Source organism: Actinia tenebrosa, unplaced genomic scaffold (genome assembly GCF_029948245.1).
Source record: "Actinia tenebrosa isolate PJP-AT-01 unplaced genomic scaffold, QUT_ActTen_1.0 PGA_scaffold1__47_contigs__length_23844297, whole genome shotgun sequence".
Lineage (NCBI taxonomy): Eukaryota > Metazoa > Cnidaria > Anthozoa > Actiniaria > Actiniidae > Actinia > Actinia tenebrosa.
Window position 1 is genome coordinate 18393706 of NW_028292578.1, and position 18209 is coordinate 18411914.

Genomic DNA, 18209 nt, shown 5'->3' on the forward strand with positions numbered 1-18209 from the left:
ATTTGTTTGCTAACGAAGTCGGTCACGCGAAGTTTCGTGTCAACCAAACTATGTTTTTTCCCCAGCTGTTTCAGTATACTGAGACTTATAGATTAAATGTTCTATAACTTTTAATGATTTTCCTGACAAAGGGTAATCGAGTGTTTAAAAGAGGGGGGGAGGGCTGGGTTGTTATGATAAAGTAAAAGGACACCCGGCCTGGTTACATTCTTCATTCACGGGAGGTGGTCTTGACAACTTGTTATAAAGTGATTCAACAAAATGTCTAAAGATTTGTTTTGAATACTCTCTAGAGAATTCAAGATGTCAGCAAAGCCTTGCTTTGTGTGTAGGGAGCAAGTTAATTTGAAGAATTCAGCGAAGGCGATGCGAAATTACCTCCACAAAAAGTGCTTCAGGTGAGCGTAGATAAAATGTTCACTTCCTGCACCAGTGCGTCCAAAAATAAAATAATTTACATGGATATACTAAACGGTAGACGCCATTAAAAAAACGTTTTTTTTGCTTTGTGTGATAATACCCAATCATAAATGGTTCCCATTTTGTATATTTAAATTGGCATTGTCTGTTTATTTCAAGGTGTTCGGTGTGTGGGGAAGACGTTTCGTCTTGTTACTTCGCTCGCGGCTCCGAGCTTTTTTGCCGAAGGGACTATCTTCTCAAGCATTCTTCAGTCTGCCATGGCTGTGCTTGCAAAATAACAGGACCAATGATGGTTCGTAGATGCAGTTATTTATCCTTTCTTTCGGTTTGATTTAAAAACTCATTTAATTTGAGCTTTATTTTCATACTTTAAATATTTGCTATTCTTTCGAGAGGGAGCTTTTCGAGTTAGAGTGTCGAGGTGCTCACCCTGACTTTATTTTATTATTTTATCATTGATGATATTATTAACACTTGTGACACTTAAGGTTTTAAAAGCTTGCTTTATTTTAGGAGTTAGAGTAGCTAATATTTTGTTTTATTCTAAATTACAGTAGACTAGACGCTTCTTTATCATCTGACATCAAACTTACACATCTTACACACCTTCATGATTCTTTTTACAGTACAAACGTTTTCATTGATGGATAATCAATCATTCTACGATTAATTGATCCTTAAAATGCTAGTATTTGCCTTGCGGGTTCAAAAACCCTTAAAACGGGTGGTCTTATGTGTTATCCAATTAAAGTTTTGGTTGTAAAGTACAACATTAGTAAATTGACAATTCTTAATTTATTCACAGATTATTTAAAAGCTCTTTATTGTCAATTCTAAGCCCTTCTCGAATTTTGTCAAAAGAAATCCAAAGATCTTTAGAATTAAGTTGAACTCTAATAAATATTTGAATATTCATGTTTTTATACATCTTTGTCTTATTTTTCTTTGATATATTATTTGATATTTATTTGCAACAATAATAGATACTATATATGTTCTAATAATAATAAATATATTCCTTATGTTACATTAAGGCCTGATAGTGCAATGCTGAAAGCTAAATTATTTATATCATTAAAAATTGATTATGTAAATAAAGTACAATATATATTATATTTTTCAATTAAAAACCTAGGCTATTTTCTTAATACAAATTTTCCTTCAAATTGTTTTTGATTCCTTGTACGATTAGGTTATTGGTGATCACAAGTTCCACACTGAATGTTTTTCTTGTAATCATTGTAAAAGATACCTTACTGATGATGATGATTATGTGATGGTCGAAAGAAATAGGCTCTTATGGTATGTATGTATACATTCAATTGCAAAATCAAGTTCAAAATAAAGAGCATAGAAGCTCAAGACCAAAATGGTACATGGGAAGTACTTTAATTACATGTATCTAGTGATACAACTGGTGTTAATGAATCGTTGCAATAACAGAAAATGTGGAGGCTTTTAACACATGTTTCATATTGACTGTGTATATCAAATAAATACTCCTAAGGACAATTATGTCATATCCCAAAATAAGACACTTTGGTCCCAGTTTCTGTGTTGTATGTTTTAAACCAGACAATAATTTTACAATTGAGTTGCAGTAGTCTTTTACAAGTCTCTTGATCAAAAACAAAACTGTTCCAAAGGCTCAAAATAATAATAAATTATGTTTTACATTAAAATTAGCACTCATGGTACATGTAAACTGTAGGCTGTGTTATTTCATCAAACCTAAATGTGTTAACAAGTTAATACATGTTAATTTAGATCCTGATATTGTTCCTATTTACTCATTTTATGTATCATTTTGAAAATATTAATGACGATCACTAGTCAGTAATTGAAATATCCAGTAAAAATATAATAATCAAAGTATGTTTGCTTCTCGTCATTACTTTTATAACATATCATTTCATATTATAAGATTTGAAAACTCATAAATGGAAATGATATCTAGATCTTAACAGTAATAATCTTGGCATCACATAATATTAATAATAATAATAATAATATTTATTTATAAACTGCAAATACAAATCTGTTTTGAGCGCTAGTAAAAAGGAAAATTACAAACGACAACAAAAATACAAAATAAAATTATTTACAAAGGATAAGTTTTAATTTCAGTTTTTTCACGTACATATGAGTATGGTTTGATAGGTCTAGCATCTAAAAAAAAAAACGTCCTTTTTTCACGAGGGTAGCACTTAATAGACAGTGGCTAACAAACCTTTGGCCCTCATTCCATGATCGAATTGGAATTTAGGAGTTGATTTTTGGGGAGGAAGGAAAACCGGAGAACCCAGAAAACCCTTGAAGCACAGGAGAGAACCAACAAACAACTCTACTCATATACAACACTGAGACCAGCGGGACTCTAACTTGGGTCGTATTGATGAGAGGCGAGCGCTCACACCACTACGCCACCTGTGCTTCCCAAATCTAGACCCTAGGCTTTTTCTCCAGGTAGTCTCCAGTTTTGCTTCCTCTGCAAAACATAACAAATTCAATATTCCAATTCAATATATAGCATTGACTTCATTGAGCCTAGAAGTCATTTAAGGTGATAGATAAAATTTGAAGGTTTTCAATTAATCTCTATCAATACCATATCTTGTATATAATGTTGTTTTCTATATTTCTATTTTCTATATTTTTGTAGTGGTAAATGCTATAATATTGAGGTCAAAGAGGCAGCACCTGAATACGATGTGGGTTCTTGGCATACAATTCATCATCTCCACTTGGTAGAAGACAAGTCAAGGAAAATTAGTCTAAATGTGGAAGTTGATGCTCTGCAAAAGAGAAAGCCTTCGATTGAAACAGGAAACATCAGTATAGTCATTAAACAGTAAATAAGACACCTTATAATACACTCCATAAAATTACTCGATTCTGATTGGACAAGAGGAGTACAATTAAATCCCAAATTGTACTCTGTAGAGTCCCAATTAAATTACTCAATTTTGTTGAATGTATTATAAACAAAAAATCACAATGTTGTCCTACAATTTGGAATTTATAGATACTCGTGAAAGTTCTCAAATTGGAAGAATCTTCCAATTTTGAGAACTTTCTAAACATCATTCATACCTATAAATTCTGAATTGCACTTGATATTGGCATTGGATATGAACTTATGGTACTCTCTTCTAGTTGTTAATGATTTAGCCAACACTCAGCGCATGTTTCTGTTTTCTAATATAAACACAATAGCCAGCAAATCAGCATGCATGTTATATTTCAAATATTTCCTAGTATTTTGTATATGATGTTTGGAGGCATGAATCAAAACTAGATAGTCTTTCCCTTCAATATCAGATAGTCAATAGTAATGCCAAGACTTTGACCTCTATTGAAAATGATTCTATGGTTTAACATTAAAATTCCTTGCTACAGGTTTGAACCAGGGTCAAAAGCTGCAGATAAAAGAACCCTACTGGAAGGAGATAAAGTTTTGGAACTGAATGGCATTCAAGTTGACAATGAGAATGTTGAGACGGTTAGTTTATATTTGTGTTTTTTTCTTTCCCTCTGTTACATCATTTTTTTGTTTTTAGTTTTGTCTGTTTAGATTCTATTTTTTTATTACTGGGGAGGGGACTTTGGGGTATTAACCCTAACTCTCCGCCCCCCCCTGATATTTCAAAATGGGGGACATGAGATGTGTTGAGAATTCTTTAACCCTTCCCATCCAGATCCTAATGCACAATAGAAATCCCAGTTTACATTAGCAGTGAACACCACCCAAGCTTCCCAAATTGGTTTATTTTATTATTCAAAGTATATTATATTGCCAATGATACTCAATTTTTTGTTTCTTGAAGACCATTAGGGATAAACTGATGTTTATCACTTCCTGGACAGGTTGGTGCCACACTCGTGAAGAAACCCACAGGGATATACCAGATTACATTGGAAAGAAACCCAAGCTTCTCGTCCTCCAAGAAGCCCACTATGAATCTACCTGCACCATCACCTAACTCACTCAAACCTCAACTGTGCAAACAAGACAGCTTTGAAGGAGAAGAGGAATATCAAGATGAAAAGGCTAGGCAACGTCAAAGATCAATCACATTTTTTTCTAAAAGGTCTTTTAAGCGATCAGCAACAGCAGCAAGTCCAAAGGCTAATGGAGAGACGGAGGAAAAAGAACATGTCACACATCAGCACTCTTTCCCCTGTACTAAAGATGAACTGAACAAAGAAGAAATGAGGCGTTTGAAAGAAAGAGCTGTTTCTATGCCAAGAAGGTAAGATATTTTTAGTATTTTAAGACATTTTTTGTTTAGCTGTCTTTGATATGCCATACCAAAATCTCCCTCAGGATATTGTATTTTATTGCAGGTCTTTGATTGGCCAACTTCGAATGCTATTTGGCAGATGAGATATCAAACTTCATGAAACTCTAAATTGTTTGTAAAGATTAAAAAATTGAGATAATTTATTTGATCCCTTTTTAGTAATTCTCTGTCTGATGTTCCAAAGATGAGGTCTCCACTCCTTCGAGCTCAGTCTTTTAAGTACGACCATGGTTACAATAGGTAAGATAATAACATCAGAAAGGCTGAGGGCTTGGAGATTCACAAGCATTTTAAAAATGGTCGTAACCCTCGTCCTTTTATTTATTAAGAAATTCATTTCCCTCCTATTAAGTCAACAAGGAAAAACAGCTTTCTCCAAAATAAAAAGTTTTGACACAGCACAAAAAATCATATTTTACTGATAATCCCCTCCTACTCTGAAGCTCCACCCCCCCCCCCCCCCCCCCCCCAATAAAAGAAATTTTTATTTATTCATTTATTTATGGACAATATTTAATATGGCTTTATCTCTTGTAGAGTGTTTCGACCTTGTGATCTGATTATTGGTGAAGAAATAGGACGAGGGTTCTTTGGACAAGTGGTTAAGGTACCTAATTGAATGGGAAATATATTCAACTTCCATTCCAATTCCATTCTTTTTTTTTGAAGGAGAGAAGTGCTTCTTTTATTCTTCTCTTTGTTTATGTTACTGATAATGATAAATGATTGTGATGGGTACTGGTGGTGATGATGATGATGATGGTTTATAATGATGATAATGTCAATGACGATGATTGCATGATGCATGTATGATGGTTATAGTAGTAATGTTAATGGTGATACATGCATGATGGTGATGCAAGATGGTGATGCATGATGGTGATGCATGATGGTGATGCATGATGGTGATGCATGATGGTGATGCATGATGTTGATGCATGATGGTAATGTTGATGGTCATGCATGATGGCGATGCAAGATGGTGATGCATGATGGTGACGCATGATGGTGATGCATAATACTGATGCATGATGGTGATGGTGATGACATTGAATCGGTGATGGTATTGTTGATGGTAATGGTGGTTGTTATGACTGAGATGATGAACAATGATAAGGATAGGTCATGTAAATTTCCAAAGTACATCAAGATAACTCCAGACGCTAATTACCATATCTTATCTCGTCTCGTTAGGTGACACACAAACAAACAGGAGAAGTGATGGTCATGAAAGAGCTTCTTATGTACAACAAGGAAGACACAGATAACTTCCTAAAGGAGGTTTGTAGAAATGTTTGTCACTTGCAAGGCACAGATGACATCAATAATAGACCTTGGGCTGGTCAGTCAGTGGAAGCTGTGTTAACTGACGGATCAAATTGGAATTTACCATGTTAGGTTTTGTGAAGGGAGAAAAACTGAAGAACTGGGAAAAAACCCTCGAATCAGGGGAAATAACTAACAAACTCTACTCACGTATGATGACAATTCTGGGAATCGAACCTGAGTCATATATTCTCCCTTGAGATCCCCATGTTAAATCTTATGGAGGCAAGGAGATGCCAGCAGAGGAGGCTATACTACACCAGTCTTAATTCCCCTTGATTTCTCAAACAAACCTCACTTACGTCACTTGATTAGCTAGCGTGCAACCCAACTTAACTGGCTGATTTGCACAGTTTTCCCACCAGCTGTAGAACTTGATGTTGAACAGTGTCAGTATTGTAAGTCAGGACTGTATGTCTGTCTCATACTCAGAATAAACCCACTTGATGCCCAAGAGGTGCACAGCAATTTCTCATTGCTATTACTACAGCTGTACACTATATATAAGTAATACTATACTAAAGAACATTTTCTGAATTAGGTTGCACTATTGAAGAGCCTGCGTCACCCGCACGTCTTGCGGTTCATTGGTATACTCTACAAGGGGAAAACCCTAAACCTCATTACAGGTTTGTGGAGGTGACAACTTACCTTTATCAGTGCATGGGGGAGGGGGTGAGGGGGTTGGCAAAATAACATGGAAAGCTTTACAAACATAACCCAACTCCCCCCCTGGAAAGCTTTACAAAGATAGCCCAACTCCCCCCCCCTCCCCCTCCATGGTAACCCCCTTTTATCATCCTGTAATAGTTCTCGACCCCATCAATATTTGAATCTCTATTAACTGACCATTTATTAGGCGACCATTCTCTATTTAGTGACTAGTTAGTAGCACTACTTTATACCTTATTATAGCGACCATTGATGTCCCCATGGAGGGCTGCTAAATAGAGGTCATTGCGAGATATCTCAGTGATCTTCGTCTTCACGTTCCTGGGGCACAGAGAATTGATTCTTATGATATTCACATATTTTGGTTTTTGTTTAGAATACATTAGAGGGGGCACTCTACGAAAAGTCTTAGAAGACAAGGTGATTATTGAAATCGGTTGTACATTCTTTATACTGGTGCTCATGTTTGGTCGTATACTGTATAGGAAGATCAGTTGTGGTGCTTGTATTACATCTGCGTAATGAGATGTCATTGTTGCAAAGAGTAGAGATAGCTTCTACTTCTTATAACAGAGAAAACTTAGCAACATTGGCTCTGCAACTAGCAACACAGTGAAGTTGCGTGACAAGTTACACAATTTTGTTGCCTTTATCGCTACGCCAATCATTTTCTACACATACGAATGTGACGTACCATTTTTCTCTTGAAGGTGATACCACTGTCCTGGACCCAAAAGGTCAAATTCTGCCGTGACATCGCAGATGGAATGGTAAGGAGATACTTGCATCAGCCCATTTATTTTATTTTATTTTCTTTTTCTTTTTTGTGCTCAGGGATTTTGTTGAGAGTTTTTTTTTGTCTTTCTGTTCAGGCGTACCTCCATGAAATGCATGTTATGCACCGGGATTTGAATTCCAACAACTGTCTAGTGAAAAACGACGAGGTAGGTGCTAAGGGCAGTTTTCCATTTCTGATCAGTGCCAAGAACACGCTCCAATTACTAAGAATAAGGCTGCGTTCATAATGTATGGCAGAGGAGGGGGCAGGTGAAATTGAGGGGGGTTCAGGGAAATTTTGGTAGGAAAAAGGGGGGATGGGTAAATTTTTATCAGAAAAATGGGGGGATGCACAATTTTTGGAAGAAGCTACAAGCTTTGCTTAGGGGGGTCGTATATTTTTTTTACATAACTTTAAGGGGGTGTTAAGAATTATTCTGGACATTTCAAATTTTCACCTGCCCCCCCTCCCCCACCCCTGCCATACATCATGAACGCAGCCCAAATATAGAAGGTCTGATAAAAAATGCATGAAAATGTTGAGTAGTCTTTGAGTAACTTTGAGTAGGGGCATCTTTTAAGCCAATCAAAACACGTGACATTACTGCCATCAAATGAAAATGCAGTCAGACACGGCACGTCACGTCCAAGCAGTAAACTCTTCCCAGTCAAACGAAATAGATCCTTTTCGAGTTCCAAATTACCGCTATGTTTCTTGATTACAGACTCATTTACTCAGGCTTAGCCTCGATTTTATGTAGAATATTCAGGTGTCCCAGTCAAGGTCCGTCAAGTTTCAAAGTATTCGTATTGTTGAAATTGTGCATTCTTTACTTTACCTTTGGTATTTGTGAATATTTAAACACTGATTCGAGGCTAAGCCTGAGTAAATGAGTCTGTAATCAAGAAACACACCGGTAATTTGGAACTCCAAAAAGGGTCTATTTGCTGTTTCTACCACAGTAATTCTTCTTTATTTCTCATTTACCTAACCATAGACCAGTCTAACATCTTAGTTATATTTGCAGTCTTAAACAGGATATCACTCGCAAACCTTTATCTTTTAATATCTTGACCAGGAAATGACAGTTGTTGTGGCTGATTTTGGTTTGGCAAGAGTGACAGAAGAACCACCATCTTATGTAAAAAACGGCGCGAATCATTCATCCAAGTCGCCAGGCGGAAAACCACCAGGGCCAAAGAAAAGGTGCGACAAGATTCGTTGACTGCAAAAATTTCATTCCTATGTTTGGTGTTCCTGGGAATCTAGGGTGGTTTAAAATAGCGTAGGGAGGGCGCGAGCGCTTCCATCATTAAACCTCAGGTTTATTATTTTTGATAAGAAAAATCGAATTAATACCATGATTTATTGGTGGGGTTCCTGTGGTTTTGGCGGGAAACTTTCACGCGCACTCTTCCCTCCATCGCTATTTGGCGGAAACTTTCGCTCTGCCGCTATTTGTGTAGTTGTAGCGCACTTGTGTCTCACTACTAGGGTCTTGGATTCGATTCCCGGGTACGGGATCACGTGTGCAGAGTTTGTTGGATCTCTCTTTCGTCTTTCTCTGGGTTTTCCCTTTTTTCCCCGACTTGCCGTCGAATATGGTTGATTATAATAAGGATAATAATTTCATGCAGGTATACTGTAGTAGGAACACCGTTTTGGATGGCACCAGAGATGTTAAATGGTTAGTTCTTATTGCACTTGTTAGATTTATTGAACCTCGTTACATAGATGTATTTATGTAGTTCCGATCAACAAAAAAAAAACATGTTTTGTGTATGTGTTGCCTGCAGTATTACCTAACAGTCTTTTAAATTTCAATTTGAAGGAAAAGATTACGATGAGCGAGTCGACGTGTTTTCTTATGGGATCGTGATGTGCGAGGTAGGTTGGCAGTAATCATCGTCATCATTATCAACATCACTGATGAGCATCATCTTCGCTGTCATTGTCTCCATCACTATGTACCAATAATACCACAAGTAACTTTAGCATAACCACCCACTACCACCACCACCTGGATCAGGTCCGTAACCAGGGGGGAAAACAGGGTGCACGTGCACCCCCCCCCTCCCCCATAAAAGCTTAAAGTCCGCTCATCTATCTCCTTTTGCTTTAAAATTGCATGTAAATGTTTTTTGATTAAATGAAGACCATTTTCCGTCTGCATATTGTAGCATTTTTAAGATTATCCATTATCCATTTTTTTTTTTTTTTGGTTCTGCTTTTTTTTGGTTACTTTTTCTTTTGCGTCTGCTTTTTTTCTGTAAATCATTGCCTGGCACCTCCCCTGCAAGATTCCTGGTTACGCCACTGTGGATTATCCTCGTCAATATCGTCACCACCATCACCACCACAATCATCATAATCATAACTAATATTACCAGTAATCACGATCATCATCTACATCACCGACCACCAACACCACCACAACGATTATTACCACCATCATTAACATCATCGCTTCCGTAATCCCCCCAACCCATGCACACAAGTAAACAAATTCGACTTTAGCACTCATGTATTCACCAAATAATATGAGATAAACTTCATGAGAGCCGTATGTTAGATAACTATTGTAAGTTAATACTTCTTATCCCTCTTGTAAATAAAGTCATCATCATCATCATCATCATTAGACCATCATTCTCTTACTAGTGGCTGTGATTTCTAATGAACATTTTTATCTTAGATCATAGGAAGAGTATATGCTGATCCAGAGTTTCTTCCAAGAACAAAGGTTCGTGGTCGGTTCGTGGTCAATTTATCATAAGATTTAGTTTGTACTGTATTTGTTTTTGTGCTAACTTTTTATACTTCTAAGGTATTAATACATAAGGTTTTATTTGTATAGTATTTCGGTATTGACGAAGAAGCTTACCGTAAAAAGTTTTGTACTGAATGTCCTGAGGTGTTCTACCAAGCAGCGTTTAATTGTTGTAGCATGGACCCCGATAAAAGGTAAAAAAAATAGCTGGAAAATTGACTCAAAGAAAACCATAGACTCTTTTAAATCTTGGATGCGAGGCTAACAGAAAAAGTTTAGTTTCTGAAGTGGTCCGTGTAGATATATATTGTTGTTGCATGAGAACGTAAAGGACGTTAAGAACTACTGAGGATGTAAAGAGACCCTGGCAGTGACCACCCACAGTGCCTACGCCTCATAATAACCATCTCTCATGTTCGTAAATGGCATAAAAAGCTATTTTTCTGTCTCCCGCACACTACATTGGTTCAGGACTCGACCACCTTCTATAATACTAGACACATTCTTTTGATTGGTATTTACGCAGGCCCACATTCAGTACAGTCGAAAATTGGATGGAAGCTATAATATTACATCTCGAGGTTGGGCTTCCTTTGCCTTCTGAGATAGAATCCTCTCTACTCCCAAACTCCTTATCAAAGGTAACTGAGTCTAAATAGAGCGCAAGAGGAATCGAAACGAAACTTAAACTTGCGCAAGGCAGCCAGAAAAGATCCCTAAAGACATCATCGATGGACTAGTCTGTAGAAGGACCTCCCGATAACTAGCCCGGAGAGTTAAGGAGGCTGTGGGTAGTTTTGGTCTTGGACACCTAGCCGCATTGAAACGGCTACAACTTCGTCTTGAATAACTCGATCTGCAAGCTCTTTTCAATGAGGCTAGGTGTGCCAGACCAAAACTACCCACAGCCTCCTTAAAAAAGAGAAAAATACCAAATAGGTTTTTTCAAAACAGCATAATACCAGTAAGATGGCCCTAAGTATCAGTATGTGAAGGTTTGATAGAGTGATTTTACTTTGCCCATGAAACAAAGCTGTATGATTAGTAACTAACAGTCAAAGTATAACAACAACAAAATGGAATTTTGGTCTACTACTATGTATTACGTTGACTATTCTTTCGTGGTCGAAGTAAAATCACTCAGTAAATGATAATCGCACAAGCATTGTCAGTGGACGATGTGTAACAAACATCGCCTTTTTCAGTTTCTATGCACGTGACGACGAGAGTATATGTCACGTGACCAATACACCCAAATATGGGTTGATAAAAATAAACGTAAGAAATCTTTAAAACTACCCAGTCGCTTAACACGGAAGAATTTTAATAATTCATTAAATAGTATTATTTATAACAAAGAATTAGACCAAAAAAATATTTAAAAAGTTTTTTCGGGCTGCAATATAATTAGATCCAAGGCGAAAGCAAATTCAAAGCGCATTATAGAGTCAAAGAATTAAGCTACGCACACACGGTGCAACATTGCGCGCGTTGCAGGCAATCGGTGTTGCGAGCTAGGTCACACGACGCAACTTGTTGCACGCAATGTTGTTGAAGTAGAAAACGATTCTAATTGAGCAGCATTTCCAATCTCGTACCCAGAGCCTGCGTTTCTTCTGGCCTGCAGCGAAGAACGAGGGCTCTGGCATAATCCAATTTGTGAGACCAGGATTTCTTGGACTTCCGGTTCAAGAGCGCATGCGTTCAAAGACTTGCCAAATATTTTCCCGATTTCTAATTTTTCCTATGATCTTTACTTTGATTTTTGCTTTGATTTTTGTTTTGATTTAATTCTTACTTTGATTATTTTGATCGGTTATATATCTCTTTTTCGAAAATTGCGCATGCGCCAAAAAATGGATCATGCCAGAACCCTCGTTCTTCGCTGGAGGCCAGAAGAAACGCAAGCTCTGGGTACGAGATTGCAACATTTCTTGTAATATTGCGCGCAATGCTTGCGCGTAAAGTGGACCTGCACTTGATATTTTTGCGAGGATTCCTTTAGCAGTAGACAAATTTAACATCAAAAGATATAATTAATTATATTTAACTTAATATCAAAAGATAGAAAAGATAGATACAGTCAATGTCATTAACGTCGTCCACCGAAAAAAGACATTTACACATTTAGACTAAAAGATATATCACGTGTTTCATTGTGTATTCTTTGACTCGTGTGTGTCAGCCTGATCTTTAAATGTAAAATTCAACTCGTGAATCGAAAATCCAGAATGCCCTGACCATTTAGTGAGGATTTAAGATGGAGAATGGTATTTGAGCATTTGTTTTATGCCAGAACCTTCGAGGAAACGAGTGATATTTTTTTTAGTCTAAATGTCTAAATGTGTAAATGTCTTTATTTGGTGGACAACGTTAATGACATTGACTGTATATGAGTTTTTTGTCTAAAGGTTCAAAGCAATTACGGATGGTGCGACTCGTTGTGCGACATTTTAAAGTTTTTTGCAGGGCTAATACGCTTCCATTTAATATATAAAATGCAGCTCATAGTGCTAGACGGATTGCGCAACAATTGGTACGGTTTTGTTGTCGCTTTACTATTGTTATTCTATCCAACATGGTTAGCGTATCATCGCAATCAATCCAATCCAGTCGGTGTTCATTCAGTCGTTAGTTATTTCTTACTTTCATTGCCTGTAAATATAGTTGATAACAATTGCACCACCGTTTTATTTTCCGTCTAAGCAATTAAAAATGATAGGTATTTTTATAAGAATAAAAATAGATGAATAAAAATGAAAAAAATATATTATCTCGTTTTTTATCCATCTGATTCGATTGCTCTTTTAAATACATGAGTTCTTCCACGTGCCGTATAAACAGAGGATATTACATGGGCGCGCGGAGATACGAATTTTATCTTCGAGTGTTCAATTGATATCTCACGAGTGAGCGCAGAGTCCTCTTTAACCAGAGCAATTTTCCATAATTTCAGACAAATTGACCAACAATCTATAATTTTTGCTCTGAGTCTAAGAGTTTATATATTGATAATATGCTTCCAGAGCAAGGGATAAACCTTTTTCAAGTATCTCTTTCACTCGTTATGTGAAGGCTTTATACACCTAATTCAAAAAAACGTTGTCATCGCCAATTAAAGGCGATAGGCGATAGGTGAAAAGCGATAGGATGTATGTCATTTCAAGATCCAAGAATAGCTGGAATGACTTGTGTTTCTGCTTCTTATTCTCGTCAAGAACATGGACCTTAGTGTTGATACTGATTCGATGTTTTTTGTATTCAACGAAACCATTTCCATGTCGGAATGACCTATCGCCTTTGGCGACGACAACGTTTTTTGTATTAGGTGTATCTAAGTGCGACCAAGTCTCCGCTCAAGTAACTGGGCCCACAGTACACAGGGTGCCCATCCACAGCAGGTGTCCACATGCCAACCTGCTCCTCGCATGACCAAACAATCGACATAACACTCATTTCCTCAATTAATAAATCTTTCTGGAAACGACCGGACTATGTGAATAATTAATCAAAACACCCTACGAAATTATCGGATTTCTTCTGTTAGTTTTAGCAGCGGCTTCATGAAATAGAGAAGACTCGGAAATCGCATTTAATTGAAGCCGATGGTGGCCAAAACCTTTCTTTGAAGATTACCAGCGATGGAGAAGAGAAGAGGACACGAACTAGTGTGAGGAACAGCCGACATGAGATAACGAGGTAAAGATCACACTAACTGGTAAATTAGAACAAAATAATTACTCGCCAACACAGGAATTGTTAGAACAACATTCCATACGAGATATCTCCGAAGAAAATTGGCTTTAGAAACCCTTCAACTTTGGCGGGAAAAGGGGAAAAGACTTTGCGGGCGATAATCACATCGGTGAATAACTTGCCGTGAGTGAATCTTCTCTATGATCATCTACTTAACCTGTTGAAGTTTGTAAACAAACCGTGAATTTTCACACGTTTTTGGTTTCTCACTTTTCTTTTTATCTTTTCCTCAAGCTTCAGTCACAAATTAGACATAGTTTTGAAATTGCTTTTTAAATCAGCACACAGGTAATATCACGACCAATTTTGCTGTTTAGCGTTGATGACACTTAAAATAAATTTTCTCCACATCCTTTTGTTGATTTTGTCTTCACACCTCATCTGTTGGTAGCCTTGCAAACCAAAACTAATGTCAAAACTTATGAAACTTCCCCAGAAAATTTCGTTTGTATAGTGTTAGTAAGCGTTACTAGCAAGAAAAAAGGAAAAAATAAAAAGGTGTAGCGATTTATTCCTGTGCTGAAGGTATTACCATCGACATTAAATGTTTTAAATGTCTTTTTCTTTAGAACTTACGAAATTTTATTAGCAAATATATATCTCAACTTACTCATGAGAAAATATGAATTTCCCCCTGAGATTCATTATTCCTGATTTGTTTTCAGTGTTTATTTTATGCAAATATTTTAATTACGAACAAACAGTCGGATTACAAATGAGTACAGTCTTTATTTGCTTTGAGAAGAATAGGGAAATTCTTAACCAAGCAATGACAATGAGATATTGGGTCAAATTCTTTCCAAGTGACTCGGAAATGAAATCACCTGTCTTTTAACTTGATGCTATAATGTTGTTTTGAAGTACCGTTACATAATATCAACCATATTGCTATAAGATCAAAGAGATCATAAACCACGGTCAGATAAACCAGCAGGTTTTTGGCATGTTGTTGTATCAAGTTCCAATCTTACTACGATACTTACTGTTCTTATTTTATATTTATTTAGTTGTTTTTCTGTATCGCATGTCTGACTACGACAATATAACCAATATGGTTTCAGGGGGAGTCCGGCTCGCGCTGTAAATCTTAGAAATAATTTTGGCAACGTATATATAAGACTAGATAATAAAGTTTACAACTAAGAGACTTCTCGTGCGAGCAAATCCAGATAACTTAATTTTGGAGTCTTGCTCGGTTTTGTGCCGAGTACGCGCACGCTGATTGGTCGAAAACTGTGCTTTATTAGTGAACGGAGTACAGTGCTCACGCCATCCGCGCGCGCGAAGTGCTGTTAGATCCTGCGATATTTTTCTTTTTGTGAAAATAAATTCAATACCGAAATAAAATTAGTGACTTCTTAATAAAATGGCTTAGGAATCGCCGTAAGCACTCAAGAAGTGTGAGAAGCACTCGCCTACAGTTCGTGCTTCTCCTTACACTTCTTTCGTGCTTACGCCACAAAAAACAATGTTTTATATAGTTATCAAATAAATAATAAAAGCTGCGCACCACTTGCACGTAGAACGTGATGAGACGCAGTCTCCTACGCAGCCGCTATTAGTGTCGTCACGAATGGCGCACCGCTCCGACAGTTGCTGCGTAGAAGACTAGATCGGTCGCAGCATACATATTTTTTCTTATGCGGCCTTTTTCCTTCCTTAATTTGGTTGCTTGGTTGTTTGGTTGGTTGTTTGGTTGCTTGCTTGCTTTTCTTTTTTACTCTTCACGCATTTGTAATACGAAAATTCCCACGAATGTAAGACTTTTTTTTTTTCTGCTTCCAGATTTATTAGAATCAAAACTTCAAGTAACCAATGGCTTGGGACGGCAGAAAAGTCGTCAAGTCGAGTGTGATTGGATTCACAGTGTTGTGTTTTCTCATCGGCTTGGTTCTGATCATATTCGGCGACACAATAGCCACTCCATTTGGAGACTACTTCACATTAAAAGCAGAAGCCTTTAACGACAATCTTGGGCTAAGGATCGGTCTGATATTCCTTATTCTAATTATAGCAGGGATATGTATTTTCGCAGCAGTAAAAGAAAACAATAGACTATTGACTGTGATGGCAGTGTTATTCTTTATAATGTTCGTAACGGAACTTGCTTTGGGAATCGTTTATTTTACGATGCGAAACGAAGGCGTTCTTAAAGAAACAAAGTCAGCCAGTGGGCACCAGTTGCTAAGCATGTACGGGACTGATCCAGGCGTTACTAAGGCGCTGGATGATATACAGAGAGGGTTTGGGTGCTGTGGTGTGATGGACTATCGGGATTGGTTCACCTCAGGCTGGGTTGCCAAACAGGTAAGTTATTTTTGATAGACGTATAGGTAGATTTCAAAAAACTTTGCAATATCACGGCACGGCACAGTAAGGCACGTCACGGGACAGCAATGGACAATCCCGGGCCGGTGTTCAATCTGCTCGTCCAATAAGAATTCTCAAGAGCAGACGATGGCACTTCCCAACTATACAGCCGAAAAAGAAATTTCTCACCCCAGGGTTTTCAATGTGACGTCATTAATCCATCGTCGTCTCGTGTTTCGTTACGTTGATGCTAGCGACAGCGCACACTATGCCGCAATGCCGCGAATTTCTAAACTGATAATATTGTTTCTTGAAGTATTATAAAGAGCACCGCCGTCATAGTCACGGCACCAAAACCCGCAGTGCCCACCACGAATGCGCACATTTCTAAACTGATATTATTATTTCTTTAAGGGTGTGAGCAATCGTGTGCCCAGTTCATGCTGTAAAGTCCCATCACCCACATGTGGCTGGGACATGGACATCAAAAACCCGGTCGATGTCATTAACATCGTAGGCTGTACAGGGCTCAATTATTTCCACGACAAAAATCAAAGGATTGTCGGTGGCGCAGGACTGGGCGTGGCCTTCATTCATCTCGCGACTATCCTATGCTGCTTCGTATTTAGCTGTTGTTTCAACTCGGTCGGGGGACTGAGTCCAGTCGATGCGCTGAAGGGCAAGGACCCGGAGTATTCAGATGAAGTTACTGGTGATGGGTCAGGATCGGGCAAGTCGATGTCTGGATCGGGGAGTCCATCAAAGCGGCAAAGTAACCGCAAGAAATCGATGCCTGCATTTCAGGAACCGTTTGATGATGATGATGATCTGCCGGAGAACTCGTCTCAAGATTTACTCGACAAATCCAAAACTGATTATTAATGTCAAAAATAGTTCCACCACCCCGAACTTTAATCTTAAAAAAGTTGTAAGCCAAAAAAATGGACCAAGGGATGACTAGATGAGAGTGACTGGCCTATGACGAGAAGTGAGGAAAAGTGGGCTATTATGTGTGAGAAATCGAAATCGAAAGAGCACCTCCATATTAGTAAGAACGCAAAGTTGTAGCTTATAATGTTGACCATAGTAGAAATGGCATTAAATATAAAATTGAAATTGAATATTTTATAATATGAGGATTTGTATGGGAAAATATGATGCCATCCAGCACATTTCCCCATACAAATCCTAATGTTCGATTTTGTATCTAATGCCATTTCTCCTGTGTTACATGTCATAAGCTGAAACTTTGCCTTCTTACTAATATCGAGATGCTCTTCCGATTTCTGTTGTATTAGAATAACAAACTTGTTGGGGTTCCTGTATAGAAATTTATATCTAAAAAGTGCAATAGAAAAAGAAAGTAGGTTTTTGGTTCCATGAAGCAAAACCAAAAAAAGTTCAAAGTATGGAACTTATTGTTTGGAAGCTACTTAAAAGCCGATAAGAAAATACAGTAATTTTGTCTTTGCTTGGGCTTCCTGTGTTTTGGGAGATCTTTTAGGAAAAATTACACATATGCATAAAAAATGTGTAACCAATAAGGTAATACTAATAATATAAAATGAGTGACCCTTAAATAAAATAGTTTTTGAGAACATTTATAAAATATATTTTTTAACTGTTTTTAAAATATTTCCATTGCATAATTTTTTGGAGAAGCCGCTAAATTTTTCCTTAGAGAAAAGAAAGTGAATCCTGAAGGAAGGGAAAGTTTACATGAAAGAGGAAAAAATATGTGCCGAAACCCGGGATTGTTCAGAGTTCCTACGAGCTCTCCGGTTTGAACCAGGGACCTTCAGATCTTCAGTCTGACGCTCTCCCAACTGAGCTATTTCGGCAGATGAAAAGAATCGTTCATAAAACTATA

At 37.5% G+C, this 18209-nt stretch overlaps 2 protein-coding genes and 1 non-coding gene across 3 annotated transcripts; 2 read left to right on the forward strand and 1 right to left on the reverse strand.

Annotated features, from left to right (window-relative positions):
* Nucleotides 1-201: 201 nt before the first annotated feature.
* On the forward strand, nucleotides 202-13041 carry LOC116307260 (LIM domain kinase 1). The gene is made up of 19 exons (XM_031717425.2): nucleotides 202-398; nucleotides 580-715; nucleotides 1616-1725; nucleotides 3086-3274; nucleotides 3823-3925; nucleotides 4291-4676; nucleotides 4887-4967; nucleotides 5265-5334; nucleotides 5922-6008; nucleotides 6595-6682; nucleotides 7102-7145; nucleotides 7436-7495; nucleotides 7598-7669; nucleotides 8582-8709; nucleotides 9141-9190; nucleotides 9335-9390; nucleotides 10199-10246; nucleotides 10361-10467; nucleotides 10800-13041. The coding sequence occupies exons 1-19, from the start codon at nucleotides 304-306 to the stop codon at nucleotides 10930-10932; spliced, it is 2043 nt and encodes a 680-aa protein (XP_031573285.1). The 5' UTR covers nucleotides 202-303; the 3' UTR covers nucleotides 10933-13041.
* A 722-nt stretch (nucleotides 13042-13763) lies between these two features.
* LOC116307219 (CD151 antigen) lies at nucleotides 13764-17937 on the forward strand. The gene is made up of 3 exons (XM_031717375.2): nucleotides 13764-13972; nucleotides 15815-16336; nucleotides 16754-17937. The coding sequence occupies exons 2-3, from the start codon at nucleotides 15845-15847 to the stop codon at nucleotides 17219-17221; spliced, it is 960 nt and encodes a 319-aa protein (XP_031573235.1). The 5' UTR covers nucleotides 13764-13972; nucleotides 15815-15844; the 3' UTR covers nucleotides 17222-17937.
* Nucleotides 17938-18078: 141 nt separating this feature from the next.
* Nucleotides 18079-18180, reverse strand: Trnaf-gaa (transfer RNA phenylalanine (anticodon GAA)). The gene has a single exon. It is a non-coding gene; the product is annotated as a tRNA-Phe (tRNA).
* Nucleotides 18181-18209: the final 29 nt, after the last annotated feature.